Genomic DNA, 19668 nt, shown 5'->3' with positions numbered 1-19668 from the left:
TGGTGTGTATACAAACACATGCAATCTATTCATTTATCTGGACCTACGATGTATAACAGGACTGCAATAAACAACCTTGTGCAGACAGACACCTTTTCTCTTTTTTGTCAGTATTACTTTTGGGTAGTTTTCTAGCAGTGGAATTGTTTAGTTAATGGATAAAGAAATGCACAAGTAATTTTACTAGATACTGCTAATTTCCCCTCCGTACAGGTAGTAATATTTTGCATTCCCACCAGCAATGCGTGAGAGTGCATTTTCCCCTCAGCCTCTCCAACAGACAGGATGTCAAATTCTGGATTCTAATAGGTAAGAAATTCTCTCTCCAGTTTTTTTTTAAGTTTTTAAAATTTATTTATTTTGAGAGAGAGAGTGCAAGAGAGCGAGCACAGGAGGAACAGAGAGGGAGGGAAAGAGAGAATATCCCAAGCAGGTTCCACGATCTCAGTACAGAGCCCGACGCAGAGCTCAAACCCACAAACTGTGAGATCATGACCTGAGCCAAAACCAAGAGTCAGACGCTTAACCGACTGAGCCGCCCAGGCGTCCCGTTCCAGTTTTAATTAACATGCCTTATGTGTGAGGTTGATCACATTTTCAGATATTGAAGGTCATCTGCATTTCTTTTTCTATGAACCTTTCTTATCTCTTGCCCATTTTCCTACTGGGTTGTTGATCACTATTTTTTAAAAAGATTTCATAATGTAAAAGCACTCGTCCTTTTTCTACGGTATGATTGAAAATATTTTCTTTCGTTGTTATCTGTCGGTCTCTTTGCCTTGTTCATGAGTTCTTTTCCATAAGTCTTTTTAAAATTTTTTCATGTGGCCAATTGTTCTTAATCTCTCCCTGTAGCGAATCTGGATTCTGAGGCATAGTTAGGAAAGCCCTCCACACCCTGAACTTACAAATGAATTCATTCACTCAGGTTCTTCTTCTGGTATTCCTAAAATATCACCGTCTTTTTTTTTTTTTTTTTTAATGTTTATTTATTATTGAGAGACAGAGAGAGACACAGCATGAGCAGGGGAGGGGCAGAGAGAGAGGGAGACACAGAATCGGAAGCAGGCTCCAGGCTCCGAGCTGTCAGCACAGAGCCCCACGCAGGGTTAGAACTCACAAACCGTGAGATCATGACCTGAGCCGCAGTCGGACGCTCAACCGACTAAGCCATGCAGGCGCCCCAAAATCTCACTGTTTTTACATTTAAATCTCAGATCTTTTTGCTCTTGCCTCTCTCTACATGCAAGCTATTCATTATTTTATGTTTATGGTTCGATCTGATGCTTATTGTGTGCAGTAGTCTTTCATTCACTCTTTTGGATTTTCCAAAAACAGAATCCTGTCATCTTCAGATACAGATAACTTGATTTCTTCTCTTCCAATTCTTAATGTCACCATTTACTTTGTCTTGCCCAACACACTGGCTGATGCATCCCAACTGACGTTAAAGACTTGGTGACCTAAGTCCCAGAGCTTCTGGGACATCCTTGTCTTCTTCCTGATTCAACCAAGAAACCCTCCAGTGTTTCCTCACCAAGTAAGAAGACACCGGCTTTGGGACTAAGATGCATGTATAGACTGTTTTTGTCTTAAGGATGTACCCATCCAATTGTACTTTATTGACTATTTTTCATCAGCAGATGCTTGATTTTGTCAAGTGCCTTTTCTGAATATGTGAAGATAATCGTTTCATTTTTTTCGCTACTTTTATTTTATGATGGATTATATTAAAAGATTCCCTCCTATCGAACTATCCTTCCCTTGCATTCTAGAATGTTCCACACATTGTCATGACGTATGATTTTTTTTTCAAAGCCCTTACTCTTAACCCCTGGATACTCTGATGCTCCTCCAGAAAGTCCTTTGATAAGTGGTTCTCATGTGGGGGTGACTTTGACTTCCGGGGACATTGACAATGTCCATGACGTTTCTGGTTGTCAGAACGGGGGATGCCACTGACATCTGGTGTGTGGAGGTCCATGATGCCACCAAACATCCTGACACGCACAGAACAGTCTCTATACACAAATGATGATACTGTGGAAGATCATAATGTCAGCAGTGCTGAGATCGGGAAACCCCGCCTTAGGGAGAGACTGCAATAAGTCCGTGGTCGTGACACTTGGTACTTGAAAAGAGAGCTACTGGCTTTGAGAACACAGATGTGTTTCCAGCCAGTGACTGGTTCTAACCCCGAGGGTAAAAAAAGATGGCGGGAGGGAGCACAGGCCTTCAGGAACAGGACAGTAGGGCCTAGATTCAGAAGATGGAGACCTTCCTGGTTCTCCTGGTGAGGACTCACAACATACTCCTTGCCTTGCGCTCTTTTTTCAGATGCAATAGTTGAAACTCTGGATTGGTGAGTCACAGAAGTGAAAGTGCCAATGACACCAACACAGACATTCACAAAATGGTCTAAACTCAACTCCGGGTACGAATTTACCTGCACAGCCCAGGTCTCACCCCTCAGGCAGGAGACGGGATTTGAAAAGACTTCCTAGCTTCCCGACCAGAAAACCCCATCCTCTGAGAAGGACCCACGCCTGCTCCATTCTGTCACGTGCATCTGGAAATGTCAAGATCAATACCATACTTTCAAAAGTTACCTCCCACTTGGGATCTCCTTCGTTTTCCACCAACTTCAGGCCATGCTTGTTCTTCAAGTGTCTGTTGAACTCCCACTTGGTGCCATACACAAAGCTGCACACCGGGCACTTCAAACCACCTGAAGGCACAGAGGAAAAAGGAGCGTTCGCAGCACCTAAAAGGGCCCCAGTGCGCCTCCCTCCCGCCCCTCAACTCCAGGGAACACACAGTTTGTCTCCAGTACTTACGTCCAGTGCCAGATCCCCTCCGTACTAGAACAGAACAGCGACAGCACAGAGGTTTTTCAGGGCAGACGTTTCTAAAGCTTAATGTACTTCTTTTCATTTTCCAACGAGCATTTGCAGAAAGTCTAATATATACGTCATATTTTCGGTGCCAGAGTAACAGAATTCCTGTGGCCAAGTGAGTAGGTGGCCTCAACCATTCTTTCATTTTTGTTTTCATTTGAAAATAACAAGTAAGTTAGAAAACAAAAAGAACTGAAGGACAAGGCTGCTTTCCTCAACCGCCTGTGTCCCAAAACATGAACCAAGAGCCAGGCTCCTTCACACCAAAAGCTGAGCCATTTGCATAAATCCCCATTTGGATTTCCCAGTAAAGACAGAGTGAAACGTCGCTACAAAATCTTACACATGTTGTGGGAGGCGTGGATGCTTTAAGAGCATGTACAGCTCTAGGTAAAAAGACAAACAACAGAAAAACCCTCAGAGTGACACAAAAGACTATCTTTCTAAAATTCTATCAAGGGCAGCAACTAAATTAGTGACAAAAATCACTTTTCACAGGCTGTGAATTCAGAAGCAAACTCTAGGGGCGCCTGGGTGGTTCAGTCACGTAAGCGTCCGACTTCGGCTCAGCTCATGATCACACAGTTCGTGAGTCTAAGCCCCGCGTCAGGCTCTGCACTGACAGCTCGGAGCCTGGAGCCCGCTTCGGATTCTGTGTCTCCCTCTCTCTCTACCCCTCCCCTGCTCACGCTCTGCCTCTCCGTCTCACCCCAAAATAAACATTTTTTAGAAGTTTTAAAAAAAGAAAAAAGAAGCAAACTCTAGCCTCAGGAACTCTAGCCTCAGAGGGAGTTGTCCCGGCACCAGGTCTCCAAATCCACACAAACGATTAGCAGGATTAGCAGGCCAGAGTCAGGCTACCCACTGGCACCATCAGGCCAGCACCCCGAGCCGAGCCGGGGTGGCGTCGTGGGCACAGCTGGTCTTTCTGCAGCCACCGTTGGTCTACTCTCCACCCCGCACACAGAACGGGCTTTTGAATTTTTTTAATGTTTATTTATTTTTGAGAGAGAGAAAGTGAGAGAGCGCGGGGGAGGGGCAGAGAGAGAGGGAGACAGAGAACCCCAAGCAGGCCCTGTGCTGACAGCAGAGAGCCTGATGTGGGGCTCGAACCCACAAACCGTGAGATCATGACCTGAGCCGAAGCTGGGACGCTTAACTGACTGAGCCATCCAGGTGCCCACAGAATGGGCTTTTATTTTTTTTTAACGTTTATTTATTTTTGAGACAGAGAGAGACAGAGCATGAACAGGGGAGGGTCAGAGAGAGAGGGAGACACAGAATCTGAAACAGGCTCCAGGCTCTGAGCTGTCAGCACAGAGCCCGACGCGGGGCTCGAGCTCACGGACCGCGAGATCATGACCCGAGCCGAAGTCGGCTGCTTAACCGACTGAGCCACCCAGGCGCCCCCAGAATGGGCTTTTAAAAATAAACTAAATCACATCCCTCATAGGTATAGAACCTTCCATCAGACCCAGAATAAAATCCCAGCTCCAAGCGGTAGCCTGCATGACTTTACTGTCACCCCTGTGTGATCTTATTCCTGCCTTCTCTCTTCCCCACCCTTCCCGCAGTCTCTCCTTTCTCTGTCTCTGGCATTGACCAAGCTCATTCCCTTCTTGGCAAACCTGGTGTCATGGGGTCTACGGCCAGTCCTTCTGCTGCCTCTGTCCCTGTCTCCGTCAGACTTGCTGTGCTCTCCTGCACCCGCCCCGGGTCTGAGATTTATTTCTTGCTCACTGGGGTACTGAGGAGGGAGAAGAGGAATTCTGTACTGATGACGAGGCTGTCTTGACAAATTGCATAATAACAAGCAAATCTCATGAAAACGCGGAACGTAATTTAAGCATCTCCCAGATGCAAGTATGATGTGCTTGATTTTCGGAATCAATTCCATGTCAGTGGTATCTGACAGTGCACTCTTCTGTAACTGGGGCTTCCTGTATATCACCTGAGGTGGTGCGTGATTCCCCACACAGTCATGAGCGGAAAAGGAAGCCAACCCAGATGGCCAACAGCGCGTCCCCTTGCGCCTTCAACTCACTGCTTTACAGCCTCGCCACGCTGGGAGGGCGCAGGAGAGCACAGCAGGCCCAACAGAGACAGGACAGAATCAGCAGAAAGACTGGCAACACCAAATTATAAACTTCCAGAACATTCTACAGAGGAGGCAGCTCAAACAGGTGCTTATATTTTCCAAAACTTACACGTTGTGCACTCTTTTTTTAGGCCAAACGAAATGGGCTTATTCTTTCCTACCTAGCTGATAATTAACTTAGATTTTAGCTTCCTTTGTTATCACTTATTAATCATCTAAAATGATGTATTTTCCTAGGATCACCTTTTTTAAAGCTCTCCAAGGTGTGAGAACCTCTGCCTTTTTTCAGTTGGTTCAAGCGAGATAGGTCCTCCTATAGAGACTTAGCAAGAGGCAGCGAACAAAAGCGACCTAAATGGAATTAAAGACTCCTTCCGGGGTGCTCTTAAATGGAAACTAATTTCAGGAGAAAAAACATCCTTATATTATGTTTAAATTAAAATTAATATGCTAATGCCCCACAGTAATTAAAACCTCAACCTTTGCCACATTGCCTTTAATTAAAGAACAATACATTGGAAGCACGTGACCCAGACTAAATGCAGAATGTGAGCACTTAATTGGCAGCAAAGCCGAGAGAAATTAATTCCCAGTTCAATTCATTACATTCTTAGGCAATGCACAATAAAGGTCATGGGAGATGTGGCGAATTTACTTGTGGCCCTGGTGTATAAAGTGCACACCACAAGAACGGCCAACCCCAAAATTGCAGTTTCCTCAGAAGGCGTGATGAACCAGGCAAGAGCACAGGACGTCAGGAACAATTTTAAAAATGGATCATGGCACCCTTTGCTCTTTTTGGAATGCAATGTATTCTGGAAGAGTCTTAGGCATTAAAATATCTGCGCTCCTTTGTGGTGGGTGACCTTATTGAAAATTCAATTTCATTTCCAATAACATTACTCCCAGGGTGGTGCGGAACGTGAGGCTGGGCAGTCGGGTACCTGGAGCTGGCACTGACTCCCATGACCCAGGAGCCACTTCCTGAAACTCCCGGGCCTTTGTTTTCTCTAAGATGAAATGCTAAAGCTCGTAACTTTAACAAAGGCACTCCAGTAGACAGAATAATGGACGCCCGGAGATATTCACATCCTGGAGGGAAGGGAATCCTTGTGCACTACTGGTGGGAATGTAAACTCCGCCACGCTGGAAAGCAGTATGGAGGTTCCTCAAAAAGTTAAAAATACAACCACCCTATGATACAGCCATCCCGCTGCTGGGTTTGTATGGAAAGGTAATGAAAACAGAGTATCAGCGCAGTATCTGCAATCTCATGTTCACTGCAGCGTTATTTACAATAGCCAAGATATGACCACAACCTGTGCCCATCAACAGACACGTGGGTAAAGAAGATGTAGTGTATATACACACACACACACACACACACACACACACACACACACACCACACACAGGAATATTAGTAAGCCATGAGAAGGAAGGAAACCCTGCCAGTTTTGACAACATGGATGGACCCTGAGGGCATTACGCTAAGTGAAATGAGTCAGACAGAGAAAGATAAATACTGTATAATTTCACTTATAGGGGGAATCAAAAACAAAAACCAAAAAAGTCAGACTCATAGAAACACACTAGAAAAGTGGTTGCCGGGAGCGGGGGACCACGGGAGACAGGGAGAGGCTGGTAAGAGAGTGCGCACTGGCAGTTATAAGATGATTAAGGTCTGAGGGTCTGATGTGAAATGCGGTAACCACAGCTGATAGCTGAAGTTTGCTAAGAGTAGAACTTACACATTCTCAACAAGAGCAAAAGGATTAGTGTGTGAGGTGATGAATGTGTCAGCCGACTGGATGATGAGAATCCTAAATATCTTAGAGCTTTGTGAACGATACCTCAGTAAACCTGGAAAAAAAAAAAGCAGTGGGGACCTGTTTGTAAACTGGATTAGGCCCTAGGGGCACTGTGAGCCCACACTAAACAGGTGGGGGTCCTGGCCCCCAGGAGCTGACGGTCTGGAATGGAATGTGCCTGGATACACAACAAAGACAGGTGTGTGAGGTTTTCGTTACAATGAAAAATAACTAAACACAGAGAAAGAAAAAAGAAAGGTTCACATCCTGATCCCTGCAACATGGGAGGGTCACCTCGTGTGGCAAGAAGGGACTTTGAGGTCGTGATTCATCAAGGCTCCTGAGACAGGGAGATTAGCGTGGATTATTCAGGCGGGACTAATGTAATCACAAGGGTCCTCCTGTAGAAGAGGCACAAGGGAGGTCACAGAGAAGCCTCTACTGTCACTGGCGGCCGTGACAGTGGAAGAAGGAAGGGGCTGAGGCAAGGAATGTGAGCCGCCTCTAGAAGCTGGAACAGGCAAGAGAACAGGCTCTCCTCTGGAGACTCCAGAAGGAATACATACGTGTTAGCAAACTCGACCTGAGCCTGTGACACCTATCTTGGACTTCTAACCTTCAGAACCTTAAGATAATAAATCTGTGTTGCTTTAACCCACCAGCAAGTGTGTGGCCATTTGTCACAGCTGCGGTAAGAAACTGATACAAACAGCTAGACAGTAACTGTGACAAATGAGCTTAATTATCAAAGGAAACTGGATACAGAGCAATGTGATGATACAATACTAGGAAGCAAAATGGGGACCCGGACTTTGTTAAAATCCCCACTTCTTGCTGTCTCTTAATCCAGTGCCTGTCCTGAGACCCGGCAGAGCCCCAGCCCAGAACGAGGAAACGCGCCCAGGACAGCAATCTAGTGGAAATCCTATGCAAGCATGACGTGGAGGCCCCTGGGCACACAGCATGCTGTCAGAACACTACCTGGATCTCTCTCAAACCCCAGATCAGCAGATCAGCAGCTAGACCTGGAGACAAAAAAACTCAGAAAGAGTAAACGGCAGCCTGTGTGTGCGAGACCCTCTGACACAGGATCATGTGACCACTATGGAATGCGAGCCAATCACTGTCCCAGAACAGGACCATATGCTTCCTTCTCCTCTTCCTCCTTAACAAGTGCAAATGTGAGACAAGCTTGGGGGGGGCAGCCGGGCCCTCGCCCACTTTGTGGCCTGGGCTGACCACTCTCCCACCCGTGTTTCCTGTCTTCAGGAATGACGATGCCGACCTCACAGGGCCTCTGAGAGAGAAAGGAATGCAGAGCAATAACACGGTGCAATGACATCACATCACTGGAAGCACCTGCCAGTCAGGTATGGAATCCGGGCCCTAATAAAAACAATTCTAAAATTAAAATGTCTCCAAATCAAATCAATGACTTTTGTGTAACCTGGTAGTTTCTGGATTTTCTTCTATGCTATTTGCCCTGGATTTGGTGTGAAAAGCCAAGGTATGGATATATATCCAAGGTGCGTATGCATATACTTTTACACTCTTCTATTAGGGTAGTTCAAAATCACGCCAAGATTTTAGCAGGTGCCGCAAACACAGCCTTCTCCTCGAGCCCTGGTCTTCCCGCTGCCCCTCGTCCCAATCGCCACCCCAGCCTCAATGACCCTCGAACAGTGGGGCCGGGGAGAAGGGTCAGCACCACAGAGAAGCAGCGAATTCTCCTGTAGCAGCACGGGTAACTGTTGGAAGGAACACGCATTCTGTTACAGCCAGAACACGGGGCCTTGGAGGAGCTTCCCAGCCTTCATCCGCAGCCCAGGCCACAACACGATAAAGGCCACCACATCCCAGGGTCCAGCACAATGTCAGGCACACTAGGAGCACAAGAGACAGACACATGGTGACCAAGGAACGTGGGAATAAACACGATAGCCAATCTGAACCATTTATCAAGCACTACGTGTCAGGCACCTCCTGGGACCTTAGAGAGTAAGATCTAATCTCTGCAACTGCTGTTGAGCAGAATCAGCACCTCGTCTTTGAAGACACATAACACAACGTTCAGAGAAGTTAGGCGAGTCGTCCCAGCGCCACAGCGATCGGCCACCCCGGCTCCGGGCCCCAGACTCCCATGCCTGTGCTCATGCCAATAACCTGGAGTGACCTGGAGTGACCTGCAGGGCTGCTCTGAGGTCACTGGGAAGTAAGCAGCCTGCTAGTCCCACCTGTGTCCTACGGTGAGCTCAGGAGCTAACGGCCTGTGAAGTGAAGCCAGCCCCCAGCCCGAGACCTAGGGAAGCGGCCCCTGCGCTACTAACTCAGGCAGATTCCGAGAGGAAACAGGGCCGGGCCCGCTGCAGCCACACGACGTGAAAACGTGTGTTTGTGTGGGAAAATGCCTCACATCCGCATTAACGAACAAGCGATGGGCTAAGAAAATTAGCAAGAGATTGTCCAATCTGCCTTCGAAGTATCAGAAGGACACCAAATATAAGCAGGGAGTAGTAACACATCGACACGGCCTTCCGGACAAGTCTCATTACCGAAACGCACCAGAGTTCTCAGGGGACTGTGGGTCCCAAAGGGGTGCCATCGTCACCCCTGTGCCCTGGGGACCAGTGGCGGGCGGGAGCCAGCTGCCACCAGCTCGCAAGCCGCTGTGCACATCTCTGTCCAGTTCAGGGACATCACACTGGTAGCTTCAAATTGGCCACAGCACAACCATTTAGACTACAGAAGCTGGCAAACGCTGTAAACCAGCCTCCCTTCTCCCTGCCCCTGAGACAGCCCGTTGGTAAACATTTACAGAACACGACGGGTGGACGCCCGAGCAGCCACCACTCCAGAGGCCTTCGGGAGCCCACTGAAAATCACCCCGACTCCACGGAGACCACCGGGGAACCTTCCCCCAGAAACCGGCAAGGAACAGAAATGTCTGACCTGGAAACATCTCTGCCTTTTAGGCCTTCCTCCCTACCTCCCGCACAGTGCCACGCGTGGACATCCTTCCCAAATCCCTGAGCATCATGGGTAAGAGAACCTTTGCCCACAGCTGATGGCTTTGCCTGTGTCACAGCGTGGCACTGCTTACGCTGGGCCGATGGACAAGGAGTCCCTTCCCCTGTGGGGAAGCCGTAACACCACTCTGAGAAGGGTACATTTTGTTCACAGCTTGTTGTCACGTTACTCTAACACATATTTCTCTATACCAAAACAAGAAGTTAGTAAGTCCCATGAAGATATTTTTTGATGAGGGACTAGAAGAGAAAAACAAAACCAAGTGTGGGGGGTGGGGAGAGGTTGGGGAGAATTCTGTGAAATTAATCAAAAGAAGATGAAAATTTCCAGTGGTACCCAAGCACCCAGCGTTCCGAACACAGCAACTGTGTGCATCCCACACAGTTGTCCCTCCGTTTTCCTGCCTGCTCTCAGACAGAGGAACAGTGGGAGCATCGTGCTCTTAAAGTTCCTAAGCTGTGTTCATACTCAACCAGCTATCTCATTTCAGAGACTATTCTCCCGCCAAAATACAATGGTGTAATGTCTCTTATGAGCCAAGAGAGGCATCTAGTTGTTTCCTTCCTCAGTTTGTCCCTTGAAGGGGGCACTGGAAATATGTGTGTGTGTGTGTGTGTGTGTGTACATATGTACGTGTGTGTATATATATATATATATATATATATATACACATATATACACACGTACACATATATACATATATGTATACACATGTATATGTGTATATGAAGACACCAAAAATGCCCCTGCGAAGAAAAAATTAAAACCCGGCAGACTCTGTCAGAGAATGCCAACGGATGACAGAGCGTCTTAGAAAGGTAACTGAAAACGTAGGGCAGGAAACAGTTCGGCACCGGCACATTCTCCGCAAGGCGATGATGAAAGTTTGGAAGCAGAGAGCAGTGATAGTGTCATCAATCAGAGCCCCACGCCTGTCCCAACAGCCGCAGTAAAGGTCTATTTCCTGCCAATCCAACCCAACAGCGCGAAGGATAATAAAAGGAATGTCTAGCCTGCTTCTCCAGCAATCTGCTGTGACTCTAAGGCAATCGGTTCTCTCCTCTGTGATTCCTGGACCGGGGCAGGAGGGGCGGGGTGGGGGGCGGGGGGCATCAAAAATGATGCAATGGCTCTAGAGCTCTAGAGGGCGTAGATGTTTTCAGGAAAAAGGAAACAAGTACGAAAATGTATTGCGTGCCACTCAGGTGCTTGCTCAGGTAACCCCATCCGCCACCAGGAGAGAAGGCTGCTATCGACTCCATTCTCAGGTGAAGGGCCTGAGCTGGAGAGGCTGGTTAACGTGCCCCGATGGCACCACTCAAGGAGCAGAGCACAGACTCGAGCCAGGGCCCCTGCACCCCCCACGGCGCCATCCCGGTCTTCAGCTCCACGAAACGGTCATTAAAACACGAGGCACACACTCCCCGTTACCCCTGATGGATGGCTCTAAAATTATCCTGAGTTTTTATGCCGTTATCTACCTCCATACATCAGCCCTGTCACTGAAAGTGCTGAAGGATTCGGTCAATTCATTTGTTTTATATGAAGATTCATTCAAGGCAATCCCAGCGAGCGGGGACTTCGCGCCGCACCGGAAACCTCGGAGCGCCCACACCTGCAGCCCGGAGCGCCAGCCCACATCTCTGTTTACTGGGGGCAGGTTTCTAAAACGGTCTCTGGCTTCAAAGAGTCACAGGACTCAGGAAGTAGTAAAACCTGATGGACTGTGTGCGGCAATCATTTTTTGAGTTGAATTACTGAGGCACGGATATAAATACAGCAGCACTTCTCTGTATGGCAACAGCTCATGAGCTCAACCTTCTCAAGTGGGAATATGCGATCATTTACTGAAAAAAGCAGCAAAAAAAAAAAAAAACAAAAAAAAAAACAAACAAACAAAAAAAAAACCTCTCAGGCTTTTCAAGAATATGAGAGGTTTGCATCCATTCTGTTCAGTTTAAATGCTCTAAATGGTTTATCCTTTTCAGGATGAATAAGCAATCTGAGCACTCAATAAATATTTCTGGATAATCTAAAGAAGCTCACCTACAAATATGCTTGCCACGGCATGATTCATAATTGCAAAAGAGGAATCTGGAAACCCTACCATGTCCAACAGGAGCAGGGCGAAACAAAATGGGCCACCTGATGCTGGACCACAAACAGCCCTTGGAAGTTATACTGAGGGAAACAATGTGCACATGAGCGGGAACTTTCATGCAGGAGGAAGGTACATGGACCAAGAACAGAAGGCAGCCAGCGCTGGCAAGTGAACGTTGTGGGGAGGGTGGTAAATTAGGATTCCTCATCCTGGATTTCCACGGAGGCAGCAAGAAACGCCGGGACATACCAACGGGGGACGTGGAGCACAGTCATGACGACGGGGAACTAACAAATGCTCAGCGGTCGGGGCTGAGCTGTAAGACGTCCCAGCTCCTCTCAAGGGGCACACTGCCTACCTTGCTGGACGAGTGCGTCGGCCGCCAGCTCCCCGGTGCCCACGTTGGCGTATTCCTCGTTGGGGTGCTTCCTGTTGTAGTGCCGTTTCAGGGAGCCGGATATGTTACAGGAGTAATGGCAATGGGCACAGCGGAAGGGCTGTAGGGACAAGGACTGAAGGTGAGCCCCAGGGGAGGTCGAGCCCCAAGCGGAAGGGGCGCAACTTGCCCCAATGTCCTCCTCCACCGACCCCCCACCCCGGGGTGTCTGACACCTCCAAAGCCTGATGAGCAGGCTGCCCCCTAGGATGCGCTCCAGGGAAAAACGCAACGTCGGGATGCTGAGTCCTGCCTCGGCGGGGACCAAGCAAGTCATTGCACAAGGTGTCCCCTGGGTAGGAAGGGTCTGTGCTCAATGTGGTTGCTTTCATTTCTCATTTTGTCCACTTCTTGTCCAAGAAGAAAATAACATAAGAGGAACACAGCAATCTATCATTTTCCTTTTTTTTTCTTTTTTTTAAAGTGAATGTCTTCCGGGGCACCTGGGTGGCTCATTGGGTTGAGCATCTGACTCTTGATTTTGGTTCAGGTCATGATCTCACGGTTGTAAGATCGAGGCTTGTGTCGGGCTCTGTGTGCGGAGCCTGAAGTCTGCCTGCGATTCTCTTTCTCCCTCTCTGCCCCTCCCCTGTCTGTGCTTTCTCTCTCTCTCTCATAAATAAACATTTATTTTTTTTTAATTTTTTTAAATGTTTGTTTATTTTTGAGAGAGAGAGATAGAATACGAGGATGGGAGGGGCCGAGAGACAGAGACACAGAATCCGAAGCAGGCTCCAGGCTCTGAGCTGTCAGCACAGAGCCTGACGCGGGGCTCGAACTCACGAGCCGTGAGATCATGACCTGAGCTGAGGTCGGACGCTTAACCGACTGAGCCACCCAGGCGCCCCAAAATAAACAAACATTTAAAAAATAAAATAAAGTGAATGTCTTTCAAAGTAGCTCCCCTCACAATTAATTCCCTGATGTACCTGCTTCTCCAAGTCACTTTCTCCACAGGACTCACCTGCAAGCATGTGCACAGACACAGGCATCAACCCACAGCTGTCCCCCATGAGGGAAATCCACCTGGTAAATGTATTTCCAGCCCCCACCTGGGCAGGATGAGGCACTTTCAAGATAAGGACACAAGGGGTCATGCGGCCTGGCTCCCACCTTGCATACTGCTTTGAGGGGTCCAGAATGAGCGGTGAGGAGGAAAGGGGTGCCTGCTCAAGCCCCTTAGGGAACCCAGTGAGGCCATGCCATCGGCTGAGTGAAGGATGGACGTCTGGATCACTGCTCCATCCCCCGCCCTGACGCACAGGCAAGACAGTATCAGTATCCCTCTGAACCGTGAGCCCTACAACTGTCCAGCAGAATGCCACGTGAATCCCCAATGTGCCTTCAGGGCCCATCTGGGAACACAAGCAGCTCGCTGGCCTGGCAGAAACAGGAGAGAGGGAGCAGCCCATGGTGGTAGGAGCTCTGGGAACAGTCCGGGGGATCCGGATGGGACAACGGGAAGTGCCGGCTTTCTCTGAGCTCTGTCCAGGGCCTGTCTGCTCTCCTGCGGTAGACCCAGTGATCGGTCTGACAGCGTGATATATATCCTGTTGCGATCACGCCCAAACCACAAACAGGGATGTCCAACTGTCTTCCAGGTTATCTCTACGGGGATGCTCTGCAGGCACCTCAGAATAAACGCACACAATTTCAGACTCTTCTTTCTGCAAAATCAGCTCATCACCCAAAGGCAAACCCCTGAGTGTCACCCTAGACTTTTTCTTTTCTCTTACTATTCGCCTAATTACTGAGTCTTGTCCAGGCTTCCTCGGAAACCTCTCCAGAATTCGCTCCTGCTCCTTTCTGTCCCAGCAGCACATAGGAAGGGGCCATCCCGGCCTATGAAACAAATGCTGTTACTCCCAGGAGGGCCATTCTTGGAGAGGAAGACCCACGGACGTCAATCCAGTGAGAAAACCTGAAACGTTCCCTCCACCCTACGCAAGGCCACTCTGTGGTCATAGGATGCTCTGGGCCACACTGCATGTGCTACATTCAGTCCCTTGTGCAAGAAAACCCCGTGGCTTGGCCCACAAGGATTTATTAAACAAAAGGACCCAGAACAAAGGCAAAAATTAGCCAGGCTCTCTCATCCGTCTACTGAGCAGAGAACAAGCAATCTAAAATGCCACTGTGTCATTATTTGCAGGGTTAAAATAGAAGCTAAAACATTTTCAAACGCTTTCATCTCCTAAATATGCAAACGTTATAAAATTACTTTTGGAACACTAGCACTTATATAGAAATCAGAAAGAACAATCGAAAAATACTCTATTACCAGGGCTGAGTGGTCAGTGGGCATAAAAGGCAGGAAGAGGCAACTACAGAAATGGTCCTGTGGACCTAACTCCATGCCCTAGAGCCAATTTCGCCCTTTGTGGGGCCAAGCAGGTTAACTTCCCCGTGAGAGTTTCAACTTGTATTCCCATGCCCACTCGACAGAACTGTGAATGAGGAGAAAAACTGCCAAGACGTGAACAGACAGGCCAAAAAATGTACAGGTAGGCCCACCTGTGACTGACTGACCATCAATTTCTACCCAAAATCTTCAATTCTTAAAGCTGAAAGAGACGCTTTCAGAGGCTAACCAACCTTCACTCCACGAGGGCACGTTCTCCTGTGGCCTCTGGCAGGCCGTGATCGTAGCCGCTGCAAGATGCGGGGAGGTGAGAAGCCACTCAGCTGCTCGACGGCACCAGGGGTTTAGAAAGATCTGTCCCCCCGCGGCCTCTTACCCTCAGTGCCCTTCCACTGTGTCAGGCCCCCCGCAACCTCTCAGTGACATCAGTCACCAGTGAACCTCCGTTCGGCATCTTCTCCCTACAACTGCGGTCACTGGGCCGCATCTGGGCCCTTCCAACAAAGCAAGTTCAGACCTATGAGGAGGTGCTGCCGCTTGTCAGCAGGGCGTTCTGCTGGGGCTGTTGCAGGGCTGGGGACAAAGGCAGAGGAGAGGGCACGTGACAGCTCTACGTCCACGGCCAGACACCAAGTCTGACTGCATTACTAATATTCCAAGTCTTGAGGTTTCAGTGGTGAAGCACGTACTCACTGACCGCCTTCGGGGAGCAGGTGGAACTGTGCTCCACCCTGAGTATCCAGTGATGGACACAGAGATCTGTGATCCTCTGAATCCACATGAGTTCGGAGACATAGATGTCAATGCAGAGATCCGATGCTATCTGGGCAAGAAAATCAGAAAACTCGGGGTCTAAGTCGGACGTTGGTAGTTGGCAAGGGACAGTAGATCTTCAAAGGGAAGTTCTTTATCGAGAGCTTTCGGGCCCAAAGACGCCCCAAAGTCAGGAGGAACATAGAAGCAGCTACAGCAGCAGAGTTCGTGTAAAACAAAACATCCACGTTCTTACTGTGGCCAAAAACTAAACTGAATCACCAGCGAGGCATTCCTGCTATTCAGGGTTACATTGGAGTTATTAAGAAACGCAATCAAGCATAATAATTATTACAGTTTTACCTACCACAGGCCAGGTAGTTCTCAGTGTTTTGCAGGGATTAATTCCTAGGAGTCTCAGAACCACCTAATATGCTAGGTACAATTATTGTCCCCATCTTACAGATAAGGAAACTGCAGTCCAGTTACGGAATCCACCAAAAGTGTCACACGTTCCCAGCCTGACCAGTTGGTCTGCACTGGATTTGGGGATCCAGGCCCCGCCAGCAACGAAGAGATGACTTGACTTCCCATTTGCCATTATTTCCTGAACAACCAGGTCCCCTGGGAGCTCCATCAGGGCAGGCATGGATCTCCCGGACATAAAAAAGCCCAGACCTAACCAACAACTCCTAAAAACGAGGAGCACCCAGTGGGCTGGGAGAACTGTAGGCAGTTCCTGGAGCACCATAATGGGGGAGGAACTGCTGGGGGCTGAGAAGACGGCAGGAGACAGTCGCCAGACCACAGGGGGACATGCCAGCAACGTGGCTTCAGGAACACATGTCTCCACCAGGTTTCTTCACACCTAGAATTAACCATTCTGGAAACTGGTGGAAGGTGGATTTGAAAGGAACAAGACTGGAGGCAGGGAACACGTGTCCAGTTGTGGCCAGAGGTGCACACAAGAGACACAGATACATCTATAATACACACATATGGATTATAGATTATGTGTCTTTACACAGGTATGTATGTATATTACAGATAAATGATACAGATATTTGCATAAGCCCTAAAATGAGAGCATGGCACAAGGAAGTGGAAAGTGAAGAGAGGCTTTAAGAGAGATGGGGGAGGTAAAACCAGCCAGACCCAGTGACTCGGAAGCAGTGTGAAAAAATGAAGGTGGGCCCCCAGGATGACCCCAAGTCTCCAGCAAGGAAGACACAAGAGGAAGGCATTGCACCTGCTGTGGAGGGAGTTCTACAGATGAGGAGAAAGAGGGGTGTGAGCACAGGACTCTGGATACCCAAGAGGGCATTTCCAGAAAGAGGTCGGAGAATGAGTCCTAACTCAGAGGAGAGTTCTGGGCTGTAGACACAGATCTGAGCACAGGCGAGTAGCAGAGGCCCACAGATGGAATTCGCCCATCACGAGAGGGTGTGTGAGGTGAAGAGGGCAGCAGCATGAGGGCGGCATCTGGAACAGGAGAGACAGACCAGAGGGTGAGCTCACGAAGAAGGATGAGAAAGAGTGACAGCAGAGGAACCAGGCGTGGGTGGAGTCACAGGGTCTATGGAACAATGCCCTTCACGGAGGCAGGGATGGCAGGGACAACACACTAAGAAACCCGGTAAGGTAAGGTCTAACGGGTGTCCACGGGACCTGGCCGTGGCCCCGGTGGCTGTACTAAGAAGAATTCCAGTAACATGGCCAGTCAAGGAGAGAAGGCGAAGGGCAGAAGCTGGGTTTGGGGTCATGTTTCAATGATGTTTTAAAAGTCTTTCTCAAAGGGTGCACCAAAGATCAGCTATCTGAGTTGAAAGACAAAGGGTGGTTGACTTTGTGGAGGCTGAAATCGATGTTCTCAGACTTACATCAGGGAAGTAGGTAAAAGACACTTTTTCACAACTGGAGGATTTATGGTTCTGGTTCCTCAAACAGGCAGGGACAGGAAGTCCCATCTCACTTGTGAAACTGGGCTCGGAGAAACCGATTAGAAGGCATCTAACTGCATGCAAGCGAGGCCAATCCAACTTCCCGTCAGCACCAAGAGGAATGTTTTAAAACAGATGAGAAGCTGGCGATGAGGCGATGTCCCAGGTGGTAACACTGGTAACCAGCTGCAAAGCCCAGGATAGCTTTCGGGTGGAGTAGAGGGTGCCCTGCTGGCCCGGCAGGCAGGAAGGCCCTCGCCACGCGAGCTCCCGCTGTGGTCTGGGTAACCAAGGACGGCAGATGGCTGTGCAGCTATGTCAAAAGGCTCAGGGATGGAGATGTGAGCCTGGCCCTTGAGTTGGGCCCACCCCTCTCTGGAGAGGATGGAAAAAGATAATGACCTGGGAGAAGGTTCTGGATAACTATTGGGGTGAAACCTACAACCACAAGTGAAGACTTTATAACCTTAATTTAAAAAACCAGCTAAGGTAGAGATAGAGACAAAGACGAGGTAAAGAAGGAGACAAACCACAAGTCTAACTGATACCCAAGTGACTTTGGATTCCAACTGCAGGAAGAGATAGTACGACTGTTACAACCCTAATATATGGGCTGGTTGGTACAAGGCAGTTTCAACAATGCTTGATGGAGACCAGGCTATCTGAACGTGGACACCTTTGTGGCGCAAAGGCCCTCGTAATGACCCAATAGCATTTTACATCAAGCGTAGGTCGAAGCGTGGAGTCAGAAAGCATGAATGAACCAGGAGCTAAGGGATTGAGGTTCAGGTGCTGGGCACACCACTGATCGGCTGGGATACCCCAGCTAAGACATCATCTGTGAAATGGAAAAAAAAAAAAAACAAAAAACCTTTCCCTACTTACCTGACAGGGTTTTGTTTTTTTTTTTTTTTTGGGACAGAGAGAGACAGAGCATGAACGGGGGAGGGGCAGAGAGAGAGAGGGAGACACAGAATCGGAAACAGGCTCCAGGCTCCGAACCATCAGCCCAGAGCCCGACGCGGGACTCGAACTCACGGACCGCAAGATCGTGACCTGGCTGAAGTCGGACGCTTAACCGACCGCGCCACCCAGGCGCCCCTTACCTGACAGGGTTTAAATGATGTGTCAAGAAAGAGTATGAGTCTGCTTTGAGAAATAAGGCACATCAGGCCTCATGACTGTTACACTTAATTAATTAGTACATTCACATTTGTTACTATCATCCTCTGAAGCACCTCCTGGTGGGGGTCACCCCTCTTTCCCTCCTTCCCTCCTACAGAAGCCTCCTCCTTGGTGCAGCCTGTGACCCTCCCAAGGTGCCTGGTCATAGAGGGGATGCATCCAGGAGAGCCCGGGGCTCGAGGCTGGCCCCCCACCATAAGGGTTTTGTGAATGTTAACTATTATTATCTCTAAGATCATTTTCAGAGTCAAATGTTACAGCGTAAAATAACAGAAATAAATCAGAAAACTGACCATAAAAAATAAACACTAGCAACAAGAAAAAACAACCTCCCAGGACTTACAAAGAGCAATTAAGTTTTAGTTACACAGGCAAAGAAGAAATGCTGAAGAGAGTTGCATTTCTGTCTTTTGAGGCCAGGTTACGTGGGGCAAGTGCACTACACTCCCATTGCTTCCCTTCTGGGGGACCGCCCAGCCAGGGACACCAGGTCGACAGCAGGCCAAGGGAAGCTCCGTGAAAGTAGCAGTGGGGCCCCAGAATGCAGCCGTGGCCAAACTGCAGAGGGAGGAAGACATGGCTTCGGAAAATGTTCTGAGCACGAGGAGGGTAAGGCGGTAGGAGGCGCTCCTGACGTTGGCCCTCAGCCAAGAGCTGAAACAACCACTGTCTCTAAACGCCAACCAAGGCTGAGCGAGTACCAGTCGCCAACAAAAGCTGTGGCTAGGACAGCCGTGTCCACCTCCTCACTACACAAGGGCCACCATCAACTAGCCATGTGGCCTCAGGCATAGACCTGAACTTCCGGCGTCTTGGTTTACTCCTCAGAAATTGGGACTGGGAAGACACTGACAGCACAGAATTACTGGGTGGGACCAAAGAAGTTATACAGATGAAAGGGTGAGTAAATGTTCAAAATATCTGCTCCATCATCACCATCACCATAAACATCATCATCACCATCACCATAAACATCATCATCACCATCACCATAAACATCACCATCACCATCACCATCAACATCACCATCACCATCACCATCAACATCATCATCACCAT

At 48.7% G+C, this 19668-nt stretch overlaps 1 protein-coding gene across 3 annotated transcripts in view; it reads right to left on the bottom strand.

Annotated features, from left to right (window-relative positions):
- ZFAT (zinc finger and AT-hook domain containing) overlaps positions 1-19668 on the bottom strand; it is a 190622-nt gene that overhangs the window by 32547 nt on the left and 138407 nt on the right. For all 3 annotated transcript variants that reach the window (XM_049633451.1, XM_049633453.1, XM_049633452.1), the window contains 2 exons: positions 12292-12430; positions 2610-2728 (listed from right to left, as the gene is read on the bottom strand). In XM_049633451.1, the coding sequence (XP_049489408.1) occupies positions 2610-2728; positions 12292-12430 (258 nt within the window). The remainder of the gene's footprint in view (positions 1-2609; positions 2729-12291; positions 12431-19668) is intronic.

The sequence above is a fragment of the Panthera uncia genome, chromosome F2 (assembly GCF_023721935.1).
Source record: "Panthera uncia isolate 11264 chromosome F2, Puncia_PCG_1.0, whole genome shotgun sequence".
Classification (NCBI taxonomy): Eukaryota; Metazoa; Chordata; class Mammalia; order Carnivora; family Felidae; genus Panthera; species Panthera uncia.
Note: the sequence above shows the minus strand (reverse complement) of the source record. Positions and strands in the feature narration are given on the sequence as shown.